The sequence below is a fragment of the Gymnoscopelus braueri genome (assembly GCF_963280865.1).
Source record: "Gymnoscopelus braueri genome assembly, chromosome: 17".
NCBI lineage: Eukaryota > Metazoa > Chordata > Actinopteri > Myctophiformes > Myctophidae > Gymnoscopelus > Gymnoscopelus braueri.
This window is the reverse complement of record NC_137617.1, coordinates 39658332-39678474: the sequence shown is the minus strand read 5'-3', so window position 1 is coordinate 39678474 and position 20143 is coordinate 39658332. Positions and strand designations below refer to the sequence as shown.

Below are 20143 nucleotides of genomic sequence, written 5' to 3'. Positions count from 1 at the left end.
CACACACACACACACACACACACACACACACACACACACACACACACACACACACACACACACACACACACACACACACACACACACACACACACACACACACACGTAATGGCTCACCGTGGGGATGTACGGGGTCCAGTCCACATAGCCAATGTTATCGTTGGCCAGGCGAGCCAGCAGGTTGACGAGGTGCTGCGAGAGAGACAACATGATCCAGTAACTATTGTCATTATTGGTATCTATACTGTTCACTGCAGTGGTTCTCACACTATTTCATGTCAAGGACCCCCAAAATGATATGTATTTGGCCGCGGACCCCCATCTCAAAACATTTTGTTCCAGGGTTACAAATGTTCGCTTTAAAAATATATATATATTCAAATGTTCACGATTTTTTAATAGCCAAAGTATAAAAGGTTAAAGTGGTTAAACTTATTGTGATGCTATATTAACACATTTTTGGATAAAATTGGTATCCTGACCTCACCTTTGCATGCAGAAAATAGCTGATCTATACACTCAATAATTTGTGAGCTTGTAGATCGGCTATTTTCGAAGTGCAACACTTCAGGATGGAGCATAAATGAAGCATTAGAACGTTGCAGAGAAAATTTGTGGCGGTCTGAATTACCCCTCGCTGTTTTGCAAGCGAGCAAACGATGCAAACTTCACTAATGTCATTTTACAATGGCTTTTATTAGTGATTTTATGCGTGTGGGTGTGTGAACGTCTCACCCCCTCCCAGCTGGGCTGGTTCTGTAACGATATCCACAGATTTATCAGCTCGTCAAACCATAACCTGAAAACAACACACACACACACACACACACACACACACACACACACACACACACACACACACACACACACACACACACACACACACACACACACACACACACACACACACACACACACACACCTTAAGTTACCATCATCAATCCCCACTTCCCCAAAATATGAACTCACTCTCGTTCTTTCCCTTTGTAGCTTTTGGAGGGAGAGGGAAGAAAACTAAAATGGAAAAACGAGGTATTAAAGATGATGTATTGTGGAAACAGTGCGGAAAAAAGTCCTGTGAATCCAGAGAGCTAAATCCTGACAAATAGCTCTCGAACGCGTGAGTCGACATAAATATGCGCGGCGTTCTCTGAAGAGAATGTTTTTTAGGGAAACTGGAACACAACCACAGGTTAAGCCAGGCTCAACTGCCAAGGTGTCCCCAAGCTCTCGTCAAGGAGCTTCTTCAGTACGTTTGATGAGAAAGTGATAGACCCCCCCCCCCTCCCCCGCAACCTCCCCCCTCCCCCCCCATGCACTCGCTCCAAGCTCATTTTCAGATGGCAGGAATATGAGGCTGGATTTACATCGACGCAACCCGAGTGTCAAGGACAGGAGACTATCACGTATACAGCAAAGCGAAATGATGTGGAAATGATCACCACTCACCACTGGCTGAATGTTGGTTGAATTTGCCCTGTGGCTAATAAACAGTGGTGTAAAGTAACTATAAGTGCATTTACTCAAGTATACTGTACTTACTGTAAGTACAATTTTGAGGTACTTTTACTTTACTGGAGCATTTCCAATTTTCAGTACTTTCACTTTTACTCCACTACATCTCAGAGGCAAATATTGTACTTTTACTCCACTACATTTATTTGAAAACTTTAGTTACTAGTTACTTTGCAGATATAAATTATGACATTGTAAAACATTAACCACTTTAGCCCTATTTTATACCTAGGCTATTTGAAAATAGCTGATCTACAAGCTCACAATGCGTCACAACGCAACGCTTTTTTTTGTTTTGTTTTTTTGTACTTTTACTTTTGGTACTTTAAGTATATTTTGATGCCAATACTTTTGTACTTCTCCTCAAGTAACATTTTGAACACAGGGTACTGAGTAATTCTTCCACCACTGCAGGAGCCTCGTGAATACAGTAAAGCGAAATGATGTGGAAATAATCACCACTCACTGGCTGTATGTTGGTGGATCTGCACTGTGGCTAATAAATGTGTCCTCTCGACCAGATACTTCGACCAATAAACAAGCCCACTGTTAACCACCTAAGCCCTAATTTATATTCGGGGGATTAATGCGGAAGCAAATCTCATGGCTGAAATGTTTTGTTATGTGAAACAGCGTGAAAGGAGTCACTCCACAGTAGCGCTGTGTTTCTCTAAACAATTTGCTCAATACTGTAAGTAGAATTATGATGTTTAGGCATTATCATTCTAAAACCTATGTTCTTGCTGTTCTGCATACAGCCAACCGGTTGAAGAAATTGATTGAGGCTTTAACCTTTGCTTTTATGAAATATCCGAGACGTTATGGTTTCATGGAAGATGCTATATTCAAGTTTTGCAGGGTTTCCTAGTCCACCCTGCAGGGGCAGAACTCCAAATGTGCTTAAAAAAAGAAAAATAAATGTAATGCTGCCTTTGTTATTCCCCTCTTCCATTTATGTTTCACTACAGTACACCACCCTACATTTCCCGCAAACACAAAATTCCTGTGATTCATCAGATTATCGGTCACCTGGGCCCCCAAAGACAAAGTGTGCTTCTGATTTGGACCATTTCAGAATATAACCCATTTAAGCTGGCCCTGGCCCCGGCGAGTTCCAGCGGGCGTAGCTCCTGCATAACTCGATAGAACCAAGCATGACTCTAACGCTGACAAGGTTAGGCTTTCATTGAACTCCCCTCTGGGCCACCCATAATATAAATGATTGTATAAGGTTCACTGGATGAAAGAAAGTGCCGACCAAATTGCGTTAGTGCTGTTACCGCGCTGAGTCTGCTAACCCTGCACGCCGTGGCGGAAGGACTTTGTACTTTAACACCTTTACCGCCGGGCCCGTAGTTCTACGGGCCGTTAAATCCAACGGTTAAGCGCCGAGCCCGTAGTCCTACGGGCTGCGGTCTTTTCGCGCATGCGCGGTCCGGGTGCACTTTCGGATTTTTTTTGATCCACTTCCGTTTCCGGTTTGATGACAGGAAATAGAATTATTTGGGATCCGGTTTCGACGATCACGCCCGCTCCCATTCTACAGACGAAACTGAAACTCAATTCTCTTCCTGTAGTTTTTTCTCCTCGCATTTCACTGTTTAACGTAATCCGCTCTAACTACAGTCATGGAAGTCCGTTTGACACGCGGTCTTCACTGGGAGATACAGGGAGATCTCGCGGATGTAAACAGACCGTTCACGGCTCAATCTTAAGGATTTTAACAAGATCTATGGCGACATGAAAAAAACAAAAAAACAACAAAAACACCTTGGCACTGGTGAGTACATTATGAGATTAACCTCTGGCGGTGGATGTGTTAAGTACAAGTACTGTAGCAATACCACTATATATAAATATTTTGTTAGTAACTAGTGTCCAGCATTTAAAATTGTACTTAAGTCGGAGTACAAAAGTAAGTGGCAAAAGTCAAAGTATTCCTTGTGTAGATTTGTCCTATTTCAGAACCACATATCATGTTATTGGACTATGATTATGTATCATATACCACTTGCGCGCTGTGTATACTTAAGCTAGTAAAGAATAGCTGATCTACAAGTTCGCAACGCTGTTGAGCTTGTAGTTCTGCTATTTTCAGAACATTTAGAGGATTGTTGATTCGTAATCTAAATCTATAATTGAATCTGCAATGTAACTAGTAACTACTGTAAAGCTGGAAATAATAAAGCTGGTCAAATAATTCTGGTAACGACATTTGCCTCTGAGTTTAAGTTAAGTAAAAGTACCTTGTAATTGTACTGAAATAGTACTGTACTTTAGTAAATGTACTTACTTTAAACCACTGCCCCACACACGTATGCATGGTTGACTTTGTCGCTGTCGGGCAGAAACCTTGTATCTCCACATTTCAACATATTTTTTTTCATAAATGAATGAACGACTACTTCATCATATAAGAGTGTCCAGCTCTACAAGCTCAGATCAAGGTCAGATCTACAAGCTCACAACGCATCACGATGCGCTGTAAGCTTGTAGATCGGCTCTATTCACTATTTTTATTTAAAAAACGTAAGACTTTTTTTTTCTAAAAAGGTCGACGACTTACTGGAAGCCGCGGCTGTGTTCCTCTGGAGGCATGGCGGTGGGCAGGAACAGCTCCATGTTGCTGACGGCCTTCTGCATGACCGCGTCAAACACGCACAGCAGGGGGCGCCACTCACACAGCATCTCTTCAGTGGATGATACCGGGAAATATCTGATGACACACAACAAGCGAGAGAACGCCCCGAAACAGTCATTCTCAACAGTAGACGTCAACTAGGTGTTGTGCAACAGTTAATGGAACTAATCGATTTCATCGCTTCGTATTTTAATAAAATAATCGATTTTCAAGCTCACAACACGTCGTGTTGCAATGTGGTCTGAGCTTGTACATCGGCAAATTTTTGCTTTTCTTGCGTGACACTGTTAGACAACAAGGTATAAAATAGGGCTTACCCACTTAAACCCTATACTTAGTTGACCAGGGTCCCCCCCGAAGTCTGATTAACCAATTAACCACTTGAACCTAGACCTGGTCCAGAGCGTTAGTGAGTTCTCTCTAACGCCCTGCCAGGCGCTCGGCTCTGCTCATAGACAAGGAATTCCACTGCCTTGCGAGGGCTCTGACTGTAGTAAAAATAAACAAAACCACTTCGCTATTCACCAAAGTAAAGGCTGTTTTGTGTTGTTGAAAGTATATTCTCGGAGGTGGGAAGCATTGACCAGATCTGTAGAGGGCGCAGTGGAGTAAATAAAATCATTTCCGTCTAGCGGACACATTTTATTTTCTGCCCAAAAAGTGTATTTTACAGAGAAGGTGGAGGGTGCTGAGAGGCTCACAGGGCAGTGGAATTCCTTGTCTATGAGCAGAGCCGAGCGCCTGGCAGGGCGTTAGAGAGAACTCACTAACGCTCTGGACCAGGGCTACATGTAACATGAACCCAAAGTGATTTGGTGTAGAGAGAAATACCAGCGGACCTGGTATAGAGTGTTCAAGTGGTTAATTGGTTAATCAGACAATTTTGCTGACTATTGAAAAAATCTATTACATTTTTTTCACGTCGATTCGTTTAGAAAAAACACTCTTCTCAATTATTCAGTTAATAGAAAAAGTAGTCAATAAAACAATCGCTAACTAACATCAACACATCCAAAACAACACACGCACACCAGGAATAATGCACAAAGACCCGTACAATGTCAAAGAATTGCATTATCCAGTCAAATGGAAATGACATAATCCCAGGGGAGGAGACTTACAGTCTGCAGCTCTTGATCAAAGCCTTCAGCATGTTATCCACCGAACTGCAAGGAAACAGAGGGTGTGTTAGAGAGTGTGTGTGTGTGTGTGTGTGTGTGTGTGTGTGTGTGTGTGTGTGTGTGTGTGTGTGTGTGTGTGTGTGTGTGTGTGTATGCTGCACCAACACAATAAGTGCTGCACCAACACAAAAGCTTCTCCAGACATCATTCAGAAAAAGGTTTACATTTCTAGATGTAGGGGTTTAGGGGTAAACTTGCAAAGGGGAGTGGGATAACACCACGATTCTCAACCTGTGGTGAGCCGGGGGCCCAGTGGTTGGGGCGTGACTATATTGGGCCCCCAAATAATTGGCAAAACACTAAGATTTTAATGTAAAAGAAAAAAAAATACCAGATGTTTTTTCTTTAAAACCTTGAAAAATTTGTTTTCATTGTGATACCGATAAATAGGAATACTGTGTTCATTCCATTGATCCAAGCCAGAACGCAATCAATGGATTGATCATTAAAATAAGCCACAAAACGCTTTTGAGATTTTCAAGTGGGCCCTGATCCAGAAAAGGTTGAGATGCACTGGGTTAACAGAGTGGGATGTATTGCTGGTTCAACTAGGGCTGGGCAATATATTGAGACCACATATCATGATATGGCGTAAGTGTTGTATTTTGCTGGATTTAATCACTTAAGACTAGTTTTATACTTTCAAAAACTTTTCTTAAAAAGATAATTGATATTATGATCACAATATAATATCATCGTCCTAATATCCATATCAAGGTATTTGCAACAACAAAAACATGTCCATATCGCCCGCTCTCGGCTCAATCACATTATTGCAACATCCTGAAAGAAGAAAATTACGTGATTACAGAGAAAACAAAGCATTGCCTCGCTGAAGTCCGTTTCAGCAGATCTTGCTGCCGCCAAGATCGTGTTTGATTGGGAGGAAATTCAAGGTGCTTGTGATTTATTTGTGTTTTATCATCCCTCTCCGAGAGACTACAAACACAACCAGATGGCAATTAATTAACGGAGAGCTAGAGATAGCACACACACTTTGTCCACTGAACAGGGTGTCTGTCTATCACCGGAAATGACAAGATCTTCTCTGAGACAAATAAGCGTGTCAAGTGCATTGGAGGGTGATGAAAACAAACAGTGGAGTAGAGATCCAGGTGGGAAAAAAAATCACCAGTGGTCCAGGGAAGGGGTTCCAGGTGGTCCCCAGCTAAATAATGGAGAGTTGGTAACCAGATGGACCCTTATAGATCTTTAACTCTTGAGAGCGTAAAATGAAACCAAATGCTCTCAAGAGTTAAATTATTGTTAAACATCTGCATTACTTAACTTAAAGAATTGTTATTTTGATCAACGTTCGCCTGTCATCTCTCCTATGGTACCAACATCAATACAGCATGGAATTGTGGACAAAATCGTATCCAAGTTCCAACGACAACAAAATATTCTCTAAGTCTTGGGGTCTGAGAGGCTAAATCTCATCAAATGGTGGTCCGTGGCTCAAATGCAGAATAAATAATGAACCTCGATATGAAAAGGGTTGAAAACCACTGTTGTATACGGTGGGTGGGGTCTAACATTCAGCTCTCACAACAGAGCTGAATCGAGATTAAAGATAATTTACTCCACAGAGAACTAGTTCAGTTTTGGCAAAGCCTAAAAAGAACTTGACTTCTTCAAAATTTCGAGGTCTTTAAATTTGACTTCTTTTGAAGTATGGTACCAGCTTTAGTCGCCTCTTTCTAGCTGTCACATGATGAAATGTGATGTAATACCAGTGTAACCACCTGGATTCAAACCCTCCCACGTGGGAAACCAAACAGCCACCGCTCAACCAAAGGGGAATATCCCCCCCCCCCCCCCCTTCAGGACAAGAGCGGTATTAAGCTGGTCTGGGTTTCAGAGTACTCAAAGGTTCAAGGTGTTCTTTATAGGTACATAAGAGCGCAATTATTTTGTTCTGGTTCCATTCAAATGTATTCAAGTAGTAATCATTGCTATAGAGAGTGTGTGTTCAGTAACAGGGGGTCTCCCTGTCCCTCCGTCTCTTTAATAATCAGAAAATACATTTTCAGGTGGGCTGCCAATTTCATCCAATCAGGCGAGAGTACCCATTTATCAGCTTCAATTGTATAGTGTTCCAGTTCCAATTTATTTTGTCTGCTCACTTCTTTGAGTCATCACTTCCAATTTCACTAGTTTATCCTGTATTCTGACTCTTAGGTGTATATGAGCTTTCTCTCCTGATTGGATAGAATTGGTATCCCGAACCTGAAAATGAATTTTCGGTTTATTAACCCATTCAATGTGGGTGTCATTTTAGATTTTAGCTATATAGCAACATACGTTTTTCAGGAAAACAATATTTAAAAAAAAAATGCGTTTCCCCATCTCTGCTATTTCAGTACCCACAGAAACTTGAACAGAATAGAGGGAGAGAGAGAGAGAGAGCGAAAGTGTGTGTGTGTGTGTGTGTGTGTGTGTGTGTGTGTGTGTGTGTGTGTGTGTGTGTGTGTGTGTGTGTGTGTGTGTGTGTGTGTGTGTGTGTGTGTGTGTGTGTGTGTGCGTGTGCGTGCGCGTGCGCGCATACCAGGGAAACCAAATGAGGCCGAGGTGCTCCGTTTTGGAGTAGCTGACCCTCTCGTACAGCTCGTAGAGTGGTCGCCACGGCAACTCCAGGTCATCCCTCGACAGCAGCTCTTTCTTCCTGTTCAGAGAAGAAGTGGAGTATTAGAGTACTTCCTGTCCTATTTGTCAAGGATGAGAATCACTCCAGAATCGCACATTTTCTTTTTATAGCCTGCGTCCTTACATTGCTTTGTTTAGTTGTTTGCTTAATTGCTAGTGTTTTCAGATATTTTTTGGGGGGGCTCAGATGACAAAAGAATGAAAAAAGACCATTACTGCATCAAAAGTAATCAACAAACTATACTATAAAAACTGTCAAACATTCGCCAAATTGTCAAATAATAAGAAAGCCAATCTACAAGCGTAGCTTCACAATATTTATCTGTGGAACCCGAGACAAACTAAATGTAATGCCTTAACTCCTATCAAGGGATTATCGGGGTGGGTTTTTTGGGGGGTCACGGCCTAAAAAAGGTTGAGAACCACTGGTCTAGAGGTTGTTGTCTTTTGTTCTTCATTGGAAATCACTTTCGGACCAACTTCTGTTGTTTTTAAACGTGCCATACAAATAAAGGTGACTTGACTTGACTAGAATCGCCCATATAGAGACAGCGTGGGAAAATATTGGTTACGCTCCATAGAGTTAGCATTAGCTGTCACTGTAATACCAGGACTGACAAAGCTGACAAAAGCTTGCTGTGTGGAACAGTAGGTTGTACTAATAACAAAGCTAAGAACTCTGATGTTTAAGAAACAAACATGAAACCCTCCTAGGCTGAGTTTGTCGTTTGTTTCCCTGTACAGGTTAAAAACTATACAGAAGGGTAAAAAAAACGTTGCAGGCTAGTTAGCTGCAGCTAATCAAGTGTTTGTACACCATATTGGCAACAGCGACAGTTCACTGGGGGGATGGCATACTTCCCTGCCTCCCTCTCCCTCCCACCCTCTCTCTCTGCCCCCCCCCCTCTCTCACTCTCTCTCTCTCTTCTTTCCTCTCTGCCCTCCAGGCCTCCATATGAGACTTATGGCGGAGCGACTCATCCGTGAGAGATTAAAAGAAGTGTACATAGAGTACAGGAGATTACACAGTAGTTTCACTAGAACAGTGGTTCTCAAACCTTTTCATGTCAAGGACCCCCTAAAAGAAACATATTTGGCTGCGGCATCTGAAAACTATTGTGTGCCAGGGATTAGGGAAACCCCAGAAGCAAAGACTTGAGTTAAAAATGTTCACTTTAAAAATATACATATATTCAAAGATTTGCACAACTTTTCACGATTTTTCAAACATAGCATATCTACAGGCAAGCATGTAGTGGTCAACAGTATTGTCTATGCTTGCACATCGGCACACCTAGTCTAACACACACATCCATTATTGATGTGCTGCAGCTGTGTTGCGTACATCAGGATGTTCTATACTGCAGGGGTCTTCAACGTTTTCAGGCCAGGGACCCCCTAGCTGAGAGAGAGATGAAGCAGGGACCCCCTCTATATAACTTTTTTTAATTATTATTATTTTATTTTATTTTATTAGGGCTGCTCTTTTTTCCCTCTACACCTACACCTCTTTGCCAAAAATAGCAGATCTACAAGCTCACAACGCCTCGCGCTGCGAGGCGTTGTGAGCTTGTAGATTTGCTAATTTTGGCCAAAGTTCTCCTCAGAAAAGGGATGCTATGGTTCAAGTGCGAGGCGTTGTGAGCTTGTAGATTTGCTAATTTTGGCCAAAGTTCTCCTCAGAAAAGGGATGCTATGGTTCAAGTGGTTAATGTAAAAAAAATCCTATCACACAAAGATTTGGCGGACCCCCTGTAGTAACTCTGAGGACCCCCTAGGGGCCCCGGACCCCCTGTTGAAGACCCCTGTTCTACTGTGTAAGGACAACCTTATGCAAGCCTGTCATGTTTTTACCCTGCTGTTGCTTTGAACCTGAACCGAAAAACAAACTACAAAATCAATCTGTAGGCCTAGGAGGGTTTCATCCCCCTTTAAAGTTTTATGTCCTGCCGAGCAAAAAGTCCAGTGAGGATAAAAAGGGTGGATTCAGGCCATCGGACATGAGGGGAAAACAGGACAACTATGAGATCCACACTGCTTGGCTTCCAAACATCAAATAACTGCACTAACTTTTTTAAGGTCTAAGGTTTAAGGTCTTTGTAAGGTTTTCATTATTTTGTTTTTCATTATTATGTATTTTCAGAATACTCTTGGGCAGTGATTAAACTTAGATAAGCAAGTGCTCCAGTGGAAAAGATATGATATGAGCTGTCTAGTATCATTTTGACGATCTGTGTTTTTGCTTGAACTCTCGTTCACCTACGCGGTGGCTTGCGATAATCCCAATTGGGGACTACGTGCTGTTGTGCAATACACATACTAACTTGAGGTGAAAAAGGACACTTGAGGTGAAAAAGGACTCTGTTTTAACTAAGCCTACAAAGTAGTTATGTTCGAAGCACCGTGTACCCTCATCTACTGAAGTTAAAAACAGAAACGGTCTGTCTGTGTAACCTGTTTATGATGTTTAGTTATGGTGTGGCTCACTTTGTTCAATAATTATTTGATTATGTTCTGTAACAGAGTTGCAGTCAAAGAGTGCATCATACATAATGACACTGTGGAAGTTGTCTCGTCATAAACATACTTACTTTGACTATTTATTTAACCACTTAAGCCCTATTTTACACTACATAAAATAGCGAAAATAGATTATCTACAAGCTCACAACGCCTTTTGGATGCATTTTGGGACATTTTGGCCTATAATGACATGTCCAAAATAGGGACACCTGGTTTATGTGGAAACTAAAAACATTTTTCTGTTTTAGTTTTCTTTAGAAGATGGTTAGAGTGTGCGTGTGTCTTCCTATTCCTATGTCTTGGGGACCATGTCACACCAACATTTCGCCGCTTGTACCTGTGAGTGACAAATAAAACCCACTTGATTTTTCATTCTTTTATCTGCTGGTTTCACAGCCTCACAGTAAAACAGAGACACATCCTGAACAACATTGTCAAGATCTGTTCTAAGATTATTTTACTGGAACAAAGAGGCCTGATTTCTTTGTGCGAGTGACCAACAAATCCCACCGGAAAGCTGCAAACATGTTGGCTCCTCCAGGACACGTTTTGGCAGGTGAATCTCCTCTGTTGCCATCCCATTGTAAAACCTTCCGCCATTCTAAATCATTCATCACGACTCTTGAATGCTCTGTGATTTTGTTTCAATTCTTCTTTTTGTTTTGGTTTGTTTTGGTTTGTTTATTTTATAAGAGGGTATTTCCTGTGTGTGTGTGTGTGTGTGTGTGTGTGTGTGTGTGTGTGTGTGTGTGTGTGTGTGTGTGTGTGTGTGTGTGTGCGTGCGTGTCCAGACTCAGAGCTAGTCATGCAAACCGTTGGATCGGTCAGCACCAATTCCTTGTGCACACTGCCAACAGGCCGAAGTAACTACCTCCATGCATTTTCTTACACATATGTTTTAGATTGTCTGAAACACTTTAACTTGAATCTTATAATGGAAGACATAGCGTGGGCTGGGATTGGGCTGAAAAAAAACCTTGATATATCGATATGCCAGAATAAATAATAAAAGCTGAGTGCCTGCGTCATTTTGCCTACTGATATAGACTCTGCGATGCCTCCGTTCAAATCCAATCATTGCAAAGCGCAGGAAAACAGACGCAGAACGGAAACAAAAGGCTCGGATGGCAGAAACAGCAGAAGCTGCAGACCTATGATGTCAGAGACCCACGGGGAAGCCATGCCGATATTAGACCCCGTCTTGTGATTTTGTTTTGACCAAATATTTACCCTTGTGACTGTGTTTTCTTTGTAAATTAACGCCCTACTTGATCATACTACTAGTACGGCGTCACACAAAACCATCAAAAGTAGCAGATCCGCGAACTCGTTTTGAGCTTGTAGATCTGCTACTTTTGAATCCTGAAAAGTATCAGTTTTGGACATTGACCGGGGTCGCCCAGGGGTCTACTCTGCACTTGGTCCTGTTTTCCCTCTACACCAGGGGTAGGTAACATTAGGCACGGGTGCCAACATTGGCACAGGGGAGGGTGATCACTGGCACACTGGCATACGTGTGAGAGAGAGGAGAGATTATTTAGTTTTTTGCTTTTTATGCCTTTATTAGGACAGTAGGACAGTGGGCTGACAGGAAATGGGGAGGGACAAGCAGCAAAGGCCGTCAGGATCGGGACTTGAACCCGCGACACGCTGTCAGACTACATTCTAGCCTTGGTGCCTGGACCGCTACGCCGGCGGTCCAGGCCGAGAGGAGAGATTTTTTATTTTAAAATCAAATATATTTTAAAATGTGGTCAAATAAATTAATTCACCTAATTTGCAGCAAATATTACATCCTGCACGATCTACATTCATTCAAACTCTGAACTCTGACTGGGGAGGGAGTTTGGGAGGTAGGTGGGTTATTGCTCTGGAGTCTAATGATCATTATAACAATGTCCTGATGTGAAAGAAAATATGTCAAAAGAAGGAAAAAGGTTATATTCGTGGGCGGTATGTTGGAATTGTTGATGGGGTGTCATTAAAAGTTATGTTGACATGGCACACTGACTATCTAGAAAATAAAAACATGGCACTTCATTTCAAAAAGGTTGCTGACCCCTGCTCTACACCAAATCTCTTCACTGAAAATAGCTGATCTACAAGCTCACAACGCGACGTGCTGGAAGCTTGCAGATCTGCTGTTTTTGCAGAATGTTTGGCAATTTTAACAGAATGTTCACCTATTATAATAACCAGAAGAGGAATGCTATGGGGTTCATGTGGCTATGATCAGTCTATTCCACATTTAGCTACCTGGTAGCTACTGCTCAACATGACCATCTGAGCAGCCATCAGCTGGGAGAAGCAGAAACTGCATTTTCCCCCACGGGATTAACAAAGGTCCCCCCCTCCCCCCGCCCGCTTGTATTATTGTTTGTTTTTATGTTACTTTGATTCTCTATTAACGAGCTGCTCAAAATTAATTGCCCCTAGAGGGATTAATAAAGTTGTTTGAAGTTGAAGTTGTTTGCCCCGCTCTGCATGGCTTTCAATGTGTGACTCATTATGAACTATCTCTAGGGGATTCCATTGGTTGGAACCTCTTGGGGGAAAGAAATACTTAAAAGAAATTAAAGTCACATGCCACCATGTCATTTTTCAAACTGGAACTCTGATCAGTCAGAAAGAGGCGAGCCCCACCCTCGTGGTCACAACAATGATAACGATAAGAAGTGTGGATGGGCAGTGAGGAAGAAATGATATGACTGCTTGTATCTAACCTTTATATTTTACCATCACTTATAATACTTCTACACTGCATTATGATATTTGACAGCTTGTAAGAGCCTAGATGTCTCCACTAGGCCTAATAATAGCTATTGTTTTGGTACAGGCTGTCTTGTTATGGTTCAATTTGTCCTTGAAGCAGCTAACAGTATAACTATGCTCTCTGCCCTGTGCTCTTGGCAGAACTACCGTACCACTGACTTGAGTGTTATTGTATTTCTCCCCATGATATCATGTACGCACATAAAGCATAATCATCACCACCTAGAATATTGTCTCGACTCCTATATTGCTGCCTAATCGATTGCTGATTGATCCAGAATTCCACGACGACAGCAGACAGACATGCACGCCACATCACACGGGGCCCTGAAGGGCCGTCCAAGCACCATAGCAATAACAATAACTATAACTATAACTGCATAGTATTCACCACTGTTTTTGTTATAGTTGTGGTGTGGACTCTGCCATCCATTTGAGTTAGAAAGGATTTTTAAAACAAAATCTTTATAGTTATAGCTATAGTTATAGTGCTTTGGTGTGGACGGCACCGTAATGATTAACTCCAGGCAAAGGCTCCTTGCAAAAGTCTGGAACTAGAGACGATGCACGACTTCAATGGCTTTGAATTCCTTGCATCTTCCTCATCTTGCCTCCTCTGAGAACCAGACAGAGTCTAATAGCGGTGTGCCTTCCCTGTGGATCACAGACACTTCGTGTGCCAGTATGTATGATGTCTGTCATCTATTACGTTCAGTATCTCTACACGATAGTATATGCGGGGGTAATTCCTTGGCCTATACTGGCAGCGTGCAAAGGGAAACTTGGCGCAGATCGGTCGTCCGGCGAGATTATCCCAGGACAAACAAACAAACACACAAACCCAAAGACAGGCAGAGCAGACCCTCTTCTGGATGGCTCGCTGCCTCCTACAGAGCCCACGCTGTGAAAAATCGACAGAGGAAACCGTTTTCGACAGGCCCTGAAATTGGAGGCGAGGGGGGAGAGGAGAGGACAGGTGGGTGGGGGGGAGTGGAGAGTCTGGGAATGGGGTGCGGGTGGATGGGGTGGAAGGGGGGTTCGGTGGGGAGCGAGCACAATCCACAATCCACAAAAGACCAGAGAGACAAAGACATGTGGATTTCCGAATCCATCTCCGAGCTGTCAGGCTTGGCGCTCGACACGCTTGCAGCCCTAGATATTTCTCTTCCAGTCTAATGGCAAACAGATGACATCTTCATTAACCCGTTGAGACCGGGAAAGCATTCTGTGTCACCATCATTTTAGCCACTTTAACCATGTTTTATAGACGAATCCACAGAGCGCTCCCCTGGCGCAATCATAACTGCGGTGTCAAAATGCACACCGCAGCAGGAGTCTGACACAGCAGCGCTCTGTGGATTCGTCTATACTTTGGCTATTCAAAAATAGCAGATATATAAGCTCATAGTGCGTCACTTCGGGCCACGCTACGAGCTTGTAGATCTGCTATTTTCAAAGAATCGTGAACATTGTTGCAAATCTTTGAATATATACATTTTTAAAGCGAACATTTTTAACTCAAATCTTTGCTTCCGAGGGTCCCTGGAACAAAATATTTTGAGATGGGGGTCCGCAGCCAAATACATATAATTTTGGGGTGTCCTTGACATGAAAAGGTTTGAGAACCACTGATTATTTTTGAAAAATCGTGAAAATGTGTGCAAATCTTTGAATATATATTTTTAAAGCAAACATTTGTAACTCAAATATTTGCTTCTGGAGGTCCCTGGAACGATTTTTTTTTACAAATGTTCGCTTAAAAAAATATATATTCAAAGATTTGCACCCATTTTTCACAATAAAAAAAATAGCAGATCTACAAGCTCATAGCGCGGCACTCGGTGCCGTGCTATGAGCTTGTATATCTGCTATTTTTGAATACCCCAAAGAATCTAAAAAATGACACAGATGCGTTCCCGGTTTGAATGGGTTAAGGTGACACACTGAAGAGGAAGTGAGAGTGGAAACAATGGAAGACTAAATGGCAAACGTGAAGAATGTGACTGTCTGTGTGACTCTGCGGGGACGGGGAGACAATTCCCTTCAGCTTCTTCTCCAGTCGGCCGCTGGAGCACAGACAGATCTGATACCAGCGAGACAAGCACGGCGTTTACATGTAGGTCAGGCCCTGTTAGCAAGAGTAATAGACTAACAGGCCCGCCGGTAAGAGGAACAAGAGATGTATTTCATTCCCCTTTTATTGCGCGGTAATTCCTTTGGAACGGCGATTGTGCGCGTCTGTTTGTCAGCGCGTGTGTGTTAGTGTAACCACTGCAAGACCACAACTAATGTGTTGTGATGTGATGCCTGATGTAAATACCGGTAAGCCTACTGTCAAGGTTCTTAGGAAACAGTGCATACGACTTTCTGTCATCTTACCGATTAATCACCGCATAGTTTTGTTTTCTTTTATTAATCAGGCCCACATTAACCACGTTTTATGCCTGACATTTGAATTCTCGCCTCATTGACTGATTCGTCATTGATCGGTTTGAGTGTTTAACAGCAGTTTTGAAAGGATTAAACACAGCTGAGTTGATTGTAACTGATAAAACAACTGGTCATAAAGCATGACACTAAGAATGAGCTAGAGGAGTATATCCATGAGGGAGTGAGTGAGTGAGTGTGTTACTGAGTGGGTGAGTGAGTGAGTGGGTGGGTGGGTGAGTGAGTGAGTGAGTGAGTGGGTGAGTGGGTGAGTGAGTGAGTGAGTGGGTGTTTGACAGAGTGGGTGTGTGAGTGAGTGAGTGGGTGTGTGACTGAGTGTGAGTGTGATTGTGAGTGTGAGTGTGAGTGTGAGAGTGTGTGTGTGTGTGTGCGTGCGTGCGTGCGTGCGCTAATGTTGCTTGCATGACACTTACTTGAGCAGGTGTATAAGAACCCTGGCATAGCCCTGCATCATCTGGGGCTCCAGGTCGGGCAGCGTCACCAACTCATAGAGCAGCTTGATGAACAGGATGTGGTCGTCTTTACTGAACCTGAGACCGTACAGCTTCAGAAACCTGAGGGGAGAGAGAGAGAGAGAGAGCGAGCGAGAGAGGGAAGGGAAGGAGAGAGTATAACAGTGGGTATGGGAAAGGACTAAGGAGAGAAAGCCAAAGTAACAATACTGTTTTTTTCGGTACACTCCTCCCGAAACACATGCACCCCTTTTGACGTAGTAGGATGTACTTCCACCAGAACCTCCTCCCCTACTACTACCTACCTCCATATTATTTATTTATTTATTATTGTCACCCCTTTTTCTCCCCAATAGGCTCTATGCACAGCAGCCATATTGGAAAGAAATCGGGCCTCTTCCTTACTTCCTTCACGGGTGTTACCTATATGATTCTAATGAAGGCTCTGTTCCATTTGGTGTAGCACAGTGGTTCTCAAACCTTTTAATTTCAAGGACCCCCATAATTCTGAGAGTGTACAAATGGAACCAAATGGACCCTTACGGGTCCATTTGGTTCCATTTCTACACTCTCAGAGTTACACACCCGTAAGGGGCCATTTGGAACCCCCTAAAAGGAACTATGAGGGTTCCTGGTGGTCCAGTGGTCCACACTTTGAGACCCACTGGTGTAGCAGAGTGTTTCCAGTGAGCCAACATGCACAATATCAGCACCCTGACTCTGTTTGACCAGGATGGAACAGAGCCTTCATTAGTGTCATTGGTAACACCCTATTTTAGTCGTTAAGCCAAATTGATTCTTCCCCACACACATTTATGTGTGTTGTCACTGCTATTGTACCCTACTGGCTCAGCCTCCGTCCTACTCCTCCCTCGCTGACAGGTGCCGCCCCAAGCCCGTATGTGCTGTGCGCCGGTGACAAATATCACCCTCCACGCCCTCTCCCCCGAACGCGGGTTTGTTCGCATAGACACTCGACAAAGCCGGATGTGGATTTGAACCCTATATGGACTCCGCAGTCAGACACAAAAAAAACAAAGTCACTTCCATCAGCAGTTAAAGAATTAGGTGATCTTCTCAATGTCCCGGACCTCTTTAATGGGATAAGGGATGTTGTGCTCACATACTTCTTGTGCAGCGAGGAGGAGGAGAGTAAAGGAGTAGTTCACCCCCAAAATAACTTTTTTTCTATCGATTAGTCATCCCATGGAGACTTGAATTCATGGCTATTTTTTTGTTTTTGTCGCATTCCTAAGCCAATAATTTGATGACCACCAGCTGTTCCAGTAGGAGTCACTTTTTGGGGGTGAACTATCCCTTTAATTTAGCAACTCAAACGAAACCCAAGGATTCAAGTGCCAAGTGGATGATTCAAGGCAGGGCTATTCCTTCATTTGATTTACAGTAGCAGACAAGGACACTGTGAAAACAAAGTATAATTGTTCATTACACAGTAAAATCCTCAGTGTTAATTGAAGCCAGCGCATGGAACCATACAAGTAGGGTGTTTTTCCATTTGCACCCACTCTGGGTAAAATCAACACTGAGGCTTTTACTGTGTACTTTCTGCTTCATGGTGTCTTATAACTTTCCCAGCCTTTGTAGCCAGAGAGATGAAACGTATAACAGATGGATAAAATGACTCAGGAATTTACCAAAATAGAACTTGAAGTGATAGAACGCGTGTGGGGTGTGATAGGGCAGAGACAACAGTTATTTAAGCTGACTGCAGCATTTATTCTCTACATCGGCATAGCATTTAATTAAAACGCCTTAATTTGACAGTGAGGAGGAGGGGTCGACACGGCCTCACGCTGGGGTGCCAAACTCGGTTTATAATTACCGTTCCATTGGTTTTGTTACAGTTTTTCACAGTTTTTAAGCCCAACTATCATCATCAGCTCTTATGAAGTGAGACTAGTGCAAGGGTTCCCAAACTTTTCAGATTAAAATAATCATATTTGAACTGGGGTCCCCCCAAATTAATCATATTTGAACAAATTAATCATATTTGAACTGGGGTCCCCCCAAACGAATCATATTTGAACTGGGGTCCCCCCAAACGAATCATATTTGAACTGGGGACCCCCCAAATTAATCATATTTGAACTGGGGACCTCCCAAACTAATCATATTTTAACTGGGGAGTGGGGACCCCCCAAAATGATCAAATTTGAACTGGGACCCCCCACCACCCCGACAAGCACTTGGAATTGTGGCATTACATTTTGTTTGACTCAGTCCCACAGATAAATATTGTGAAAATAGCCGATCTACAAGCTCACAGCGATTTGTGAGCTTGTAGATCGGCTATTTTCACAATGTTTGCCTTTTTTAACATAATATTTGACAATTTCGTTTTAAAAAGGTCTTAAAAAAAGTTATGAAATTGTAACTTTAGAAATTGTGCAGATACCCTACAGTATATATACACTTATAGGCTACTGTATGTTGGCTTGTTTACTGTTGAGTGAGAAAACACATTACAGAAAGCACATTAAGCTATAATCATCTGGGGAGTGGGGACCCAACCCCCCAAAATAATATGGGGACCCCCTGAGCCTGGGGGCCTCGACCCCCAGTTTGAGAACCAGTAGTGTGCTTTACTTACGAGAAGAGTTTCCGTGTCCAGAAGGAGACCCCGGGCCACAGCTCCCTGAGGAGGACAGCTCTGGACAGGTTGGCTTTGATTTCAGCCAGCAGCTCCGTGGCCTCCCGGTCCAACCGAGAGGAGTAGGGCAGCAGGCCGTTGTACACGACCTCCTTCTGGGGGACGAACGACCGCGACGGCTCGGCGGCCTCTTCCACCTCCATGTCTTCCACGGTCATAATTATCGGTCAGTGCCAGTCACTTTGTTTATGAATGAATGAATAAATACAGCTTGAAATGATGCGTCCTCCCGGGTATAGCAAGCAGAGCGACAGGCAGGCTGTCACCGAGGAAAGGAAAGCAAAAGTGTGTCACGCTAATCAGCCTGAGCCTAGGGTTACGTACAGTACGGTGACACTAACACCACCACGGGCCGGCCGGCCGCCTCCACTCTGACCTGCTGGGGCAAAGCGATGCGTCACGACGCGCTCCAAGGGTAGCGATGTATCCAGGTCTATACCACTCAGGGGTCATCAATAATGATGTCCGTCCGCGCACACACGGACATGTGTCCGTGGCGAGACTTGTCCCAAATGTTTTATTTCGTTTTTACACACCATTATAATGTTATTATTTTGATCATAAGACCCAATTTACTGAATGTCAAGTCTCCAGACTTTCTTTAGAATATGTATGACGCAGCATATTAGGAGACAACTGGTACAGTGGTTTTCAAACGTAAGGGTCCATTTGGTTGTACATTCTCAAGAGTTTTTAGACCTGTAATGGTCATTTAGGGCTAGTGTTTGTCTAGCTCTGATTCATAGCCTTGAAGGAGTTCCCTTTCAAGGCTATGAATCAGAGCTAGTGTTTGTCTACTCATGTTGTATGTCCATGGCAAAAATATATTTTTTTTACAAAAATGTCCACCACAAGCCAACATGGCACCATTACCACCATTGGTCTGCACCACACGCTAGATAAACAAACACTCACAGGTCAAGCTATGGGGGCAATCTTTAAGGGAATGTATAATTGGGCTTTACTATTATGATTAAGTGTCATTGGAAGAAAAGGCCTTCTGAGAACGACACTTCCCAGGAGCACGGGGGTTAATCTGTAGTGTAATAGGATAATCTGATAACTGGATTAATTCCCTTCCCCCGTCCCACTGACCATGATAGGCTACTGTATAGTTACAACCATCTAGCCAGCAACAACCAACTGTACTTCTTCAGCTAAAATAGGCCTATTCACTTAATCGAAGTAGGCTTATTAAATAAATCTGCTCTAATGTTGGTAAATACTGCATAGGCCTACCATATCTACTATTATCCCTGAATTAGAATTATTTGTAGGCTACTAATATTAAAAGT

At 43.0% G+C, this 20143-nt stretch overlaps 1 protein-coding gene across 1 annotated transcript in view; it reads right to left on the bottom strand.

The window, feature by feature from the left end:
• Positions 1-19006, bottom strand: part of LOC308105137 (proteasome activator complex subunit 4B-like) — a gene marked incomplete at its 5' end in the record, with an annotated part of 75792 nt that extends 56786 nt beyond the window's left edge. Inside the window, 7 exons of the mRNA XM_080455770.1 lie at positions 118-192; positions 736-799; positions 4082-4231; positions 5278-5322; positions 7886-8002; positions 16139-16279; positions 18789-19006. Of these exons, the coding sequence (XP_080311896.1) occupies positions 118-192; positions 736-799; positions 4082-4231; positions 5278-5322; positions 7886-8002; positions 16139-16279; positions 18789-19006 (810 nt within the window). The remainder of the gene's footprint in view (positions 1-117; positions 193-735; positions 800-4081; positions 4232-5277; positions 5323-7885; positions 8003-16138; positions 16280-18788) is intronic.
• Between the last annotated feature and the right edge of the window lie 1137 nt (positions 19007-20143).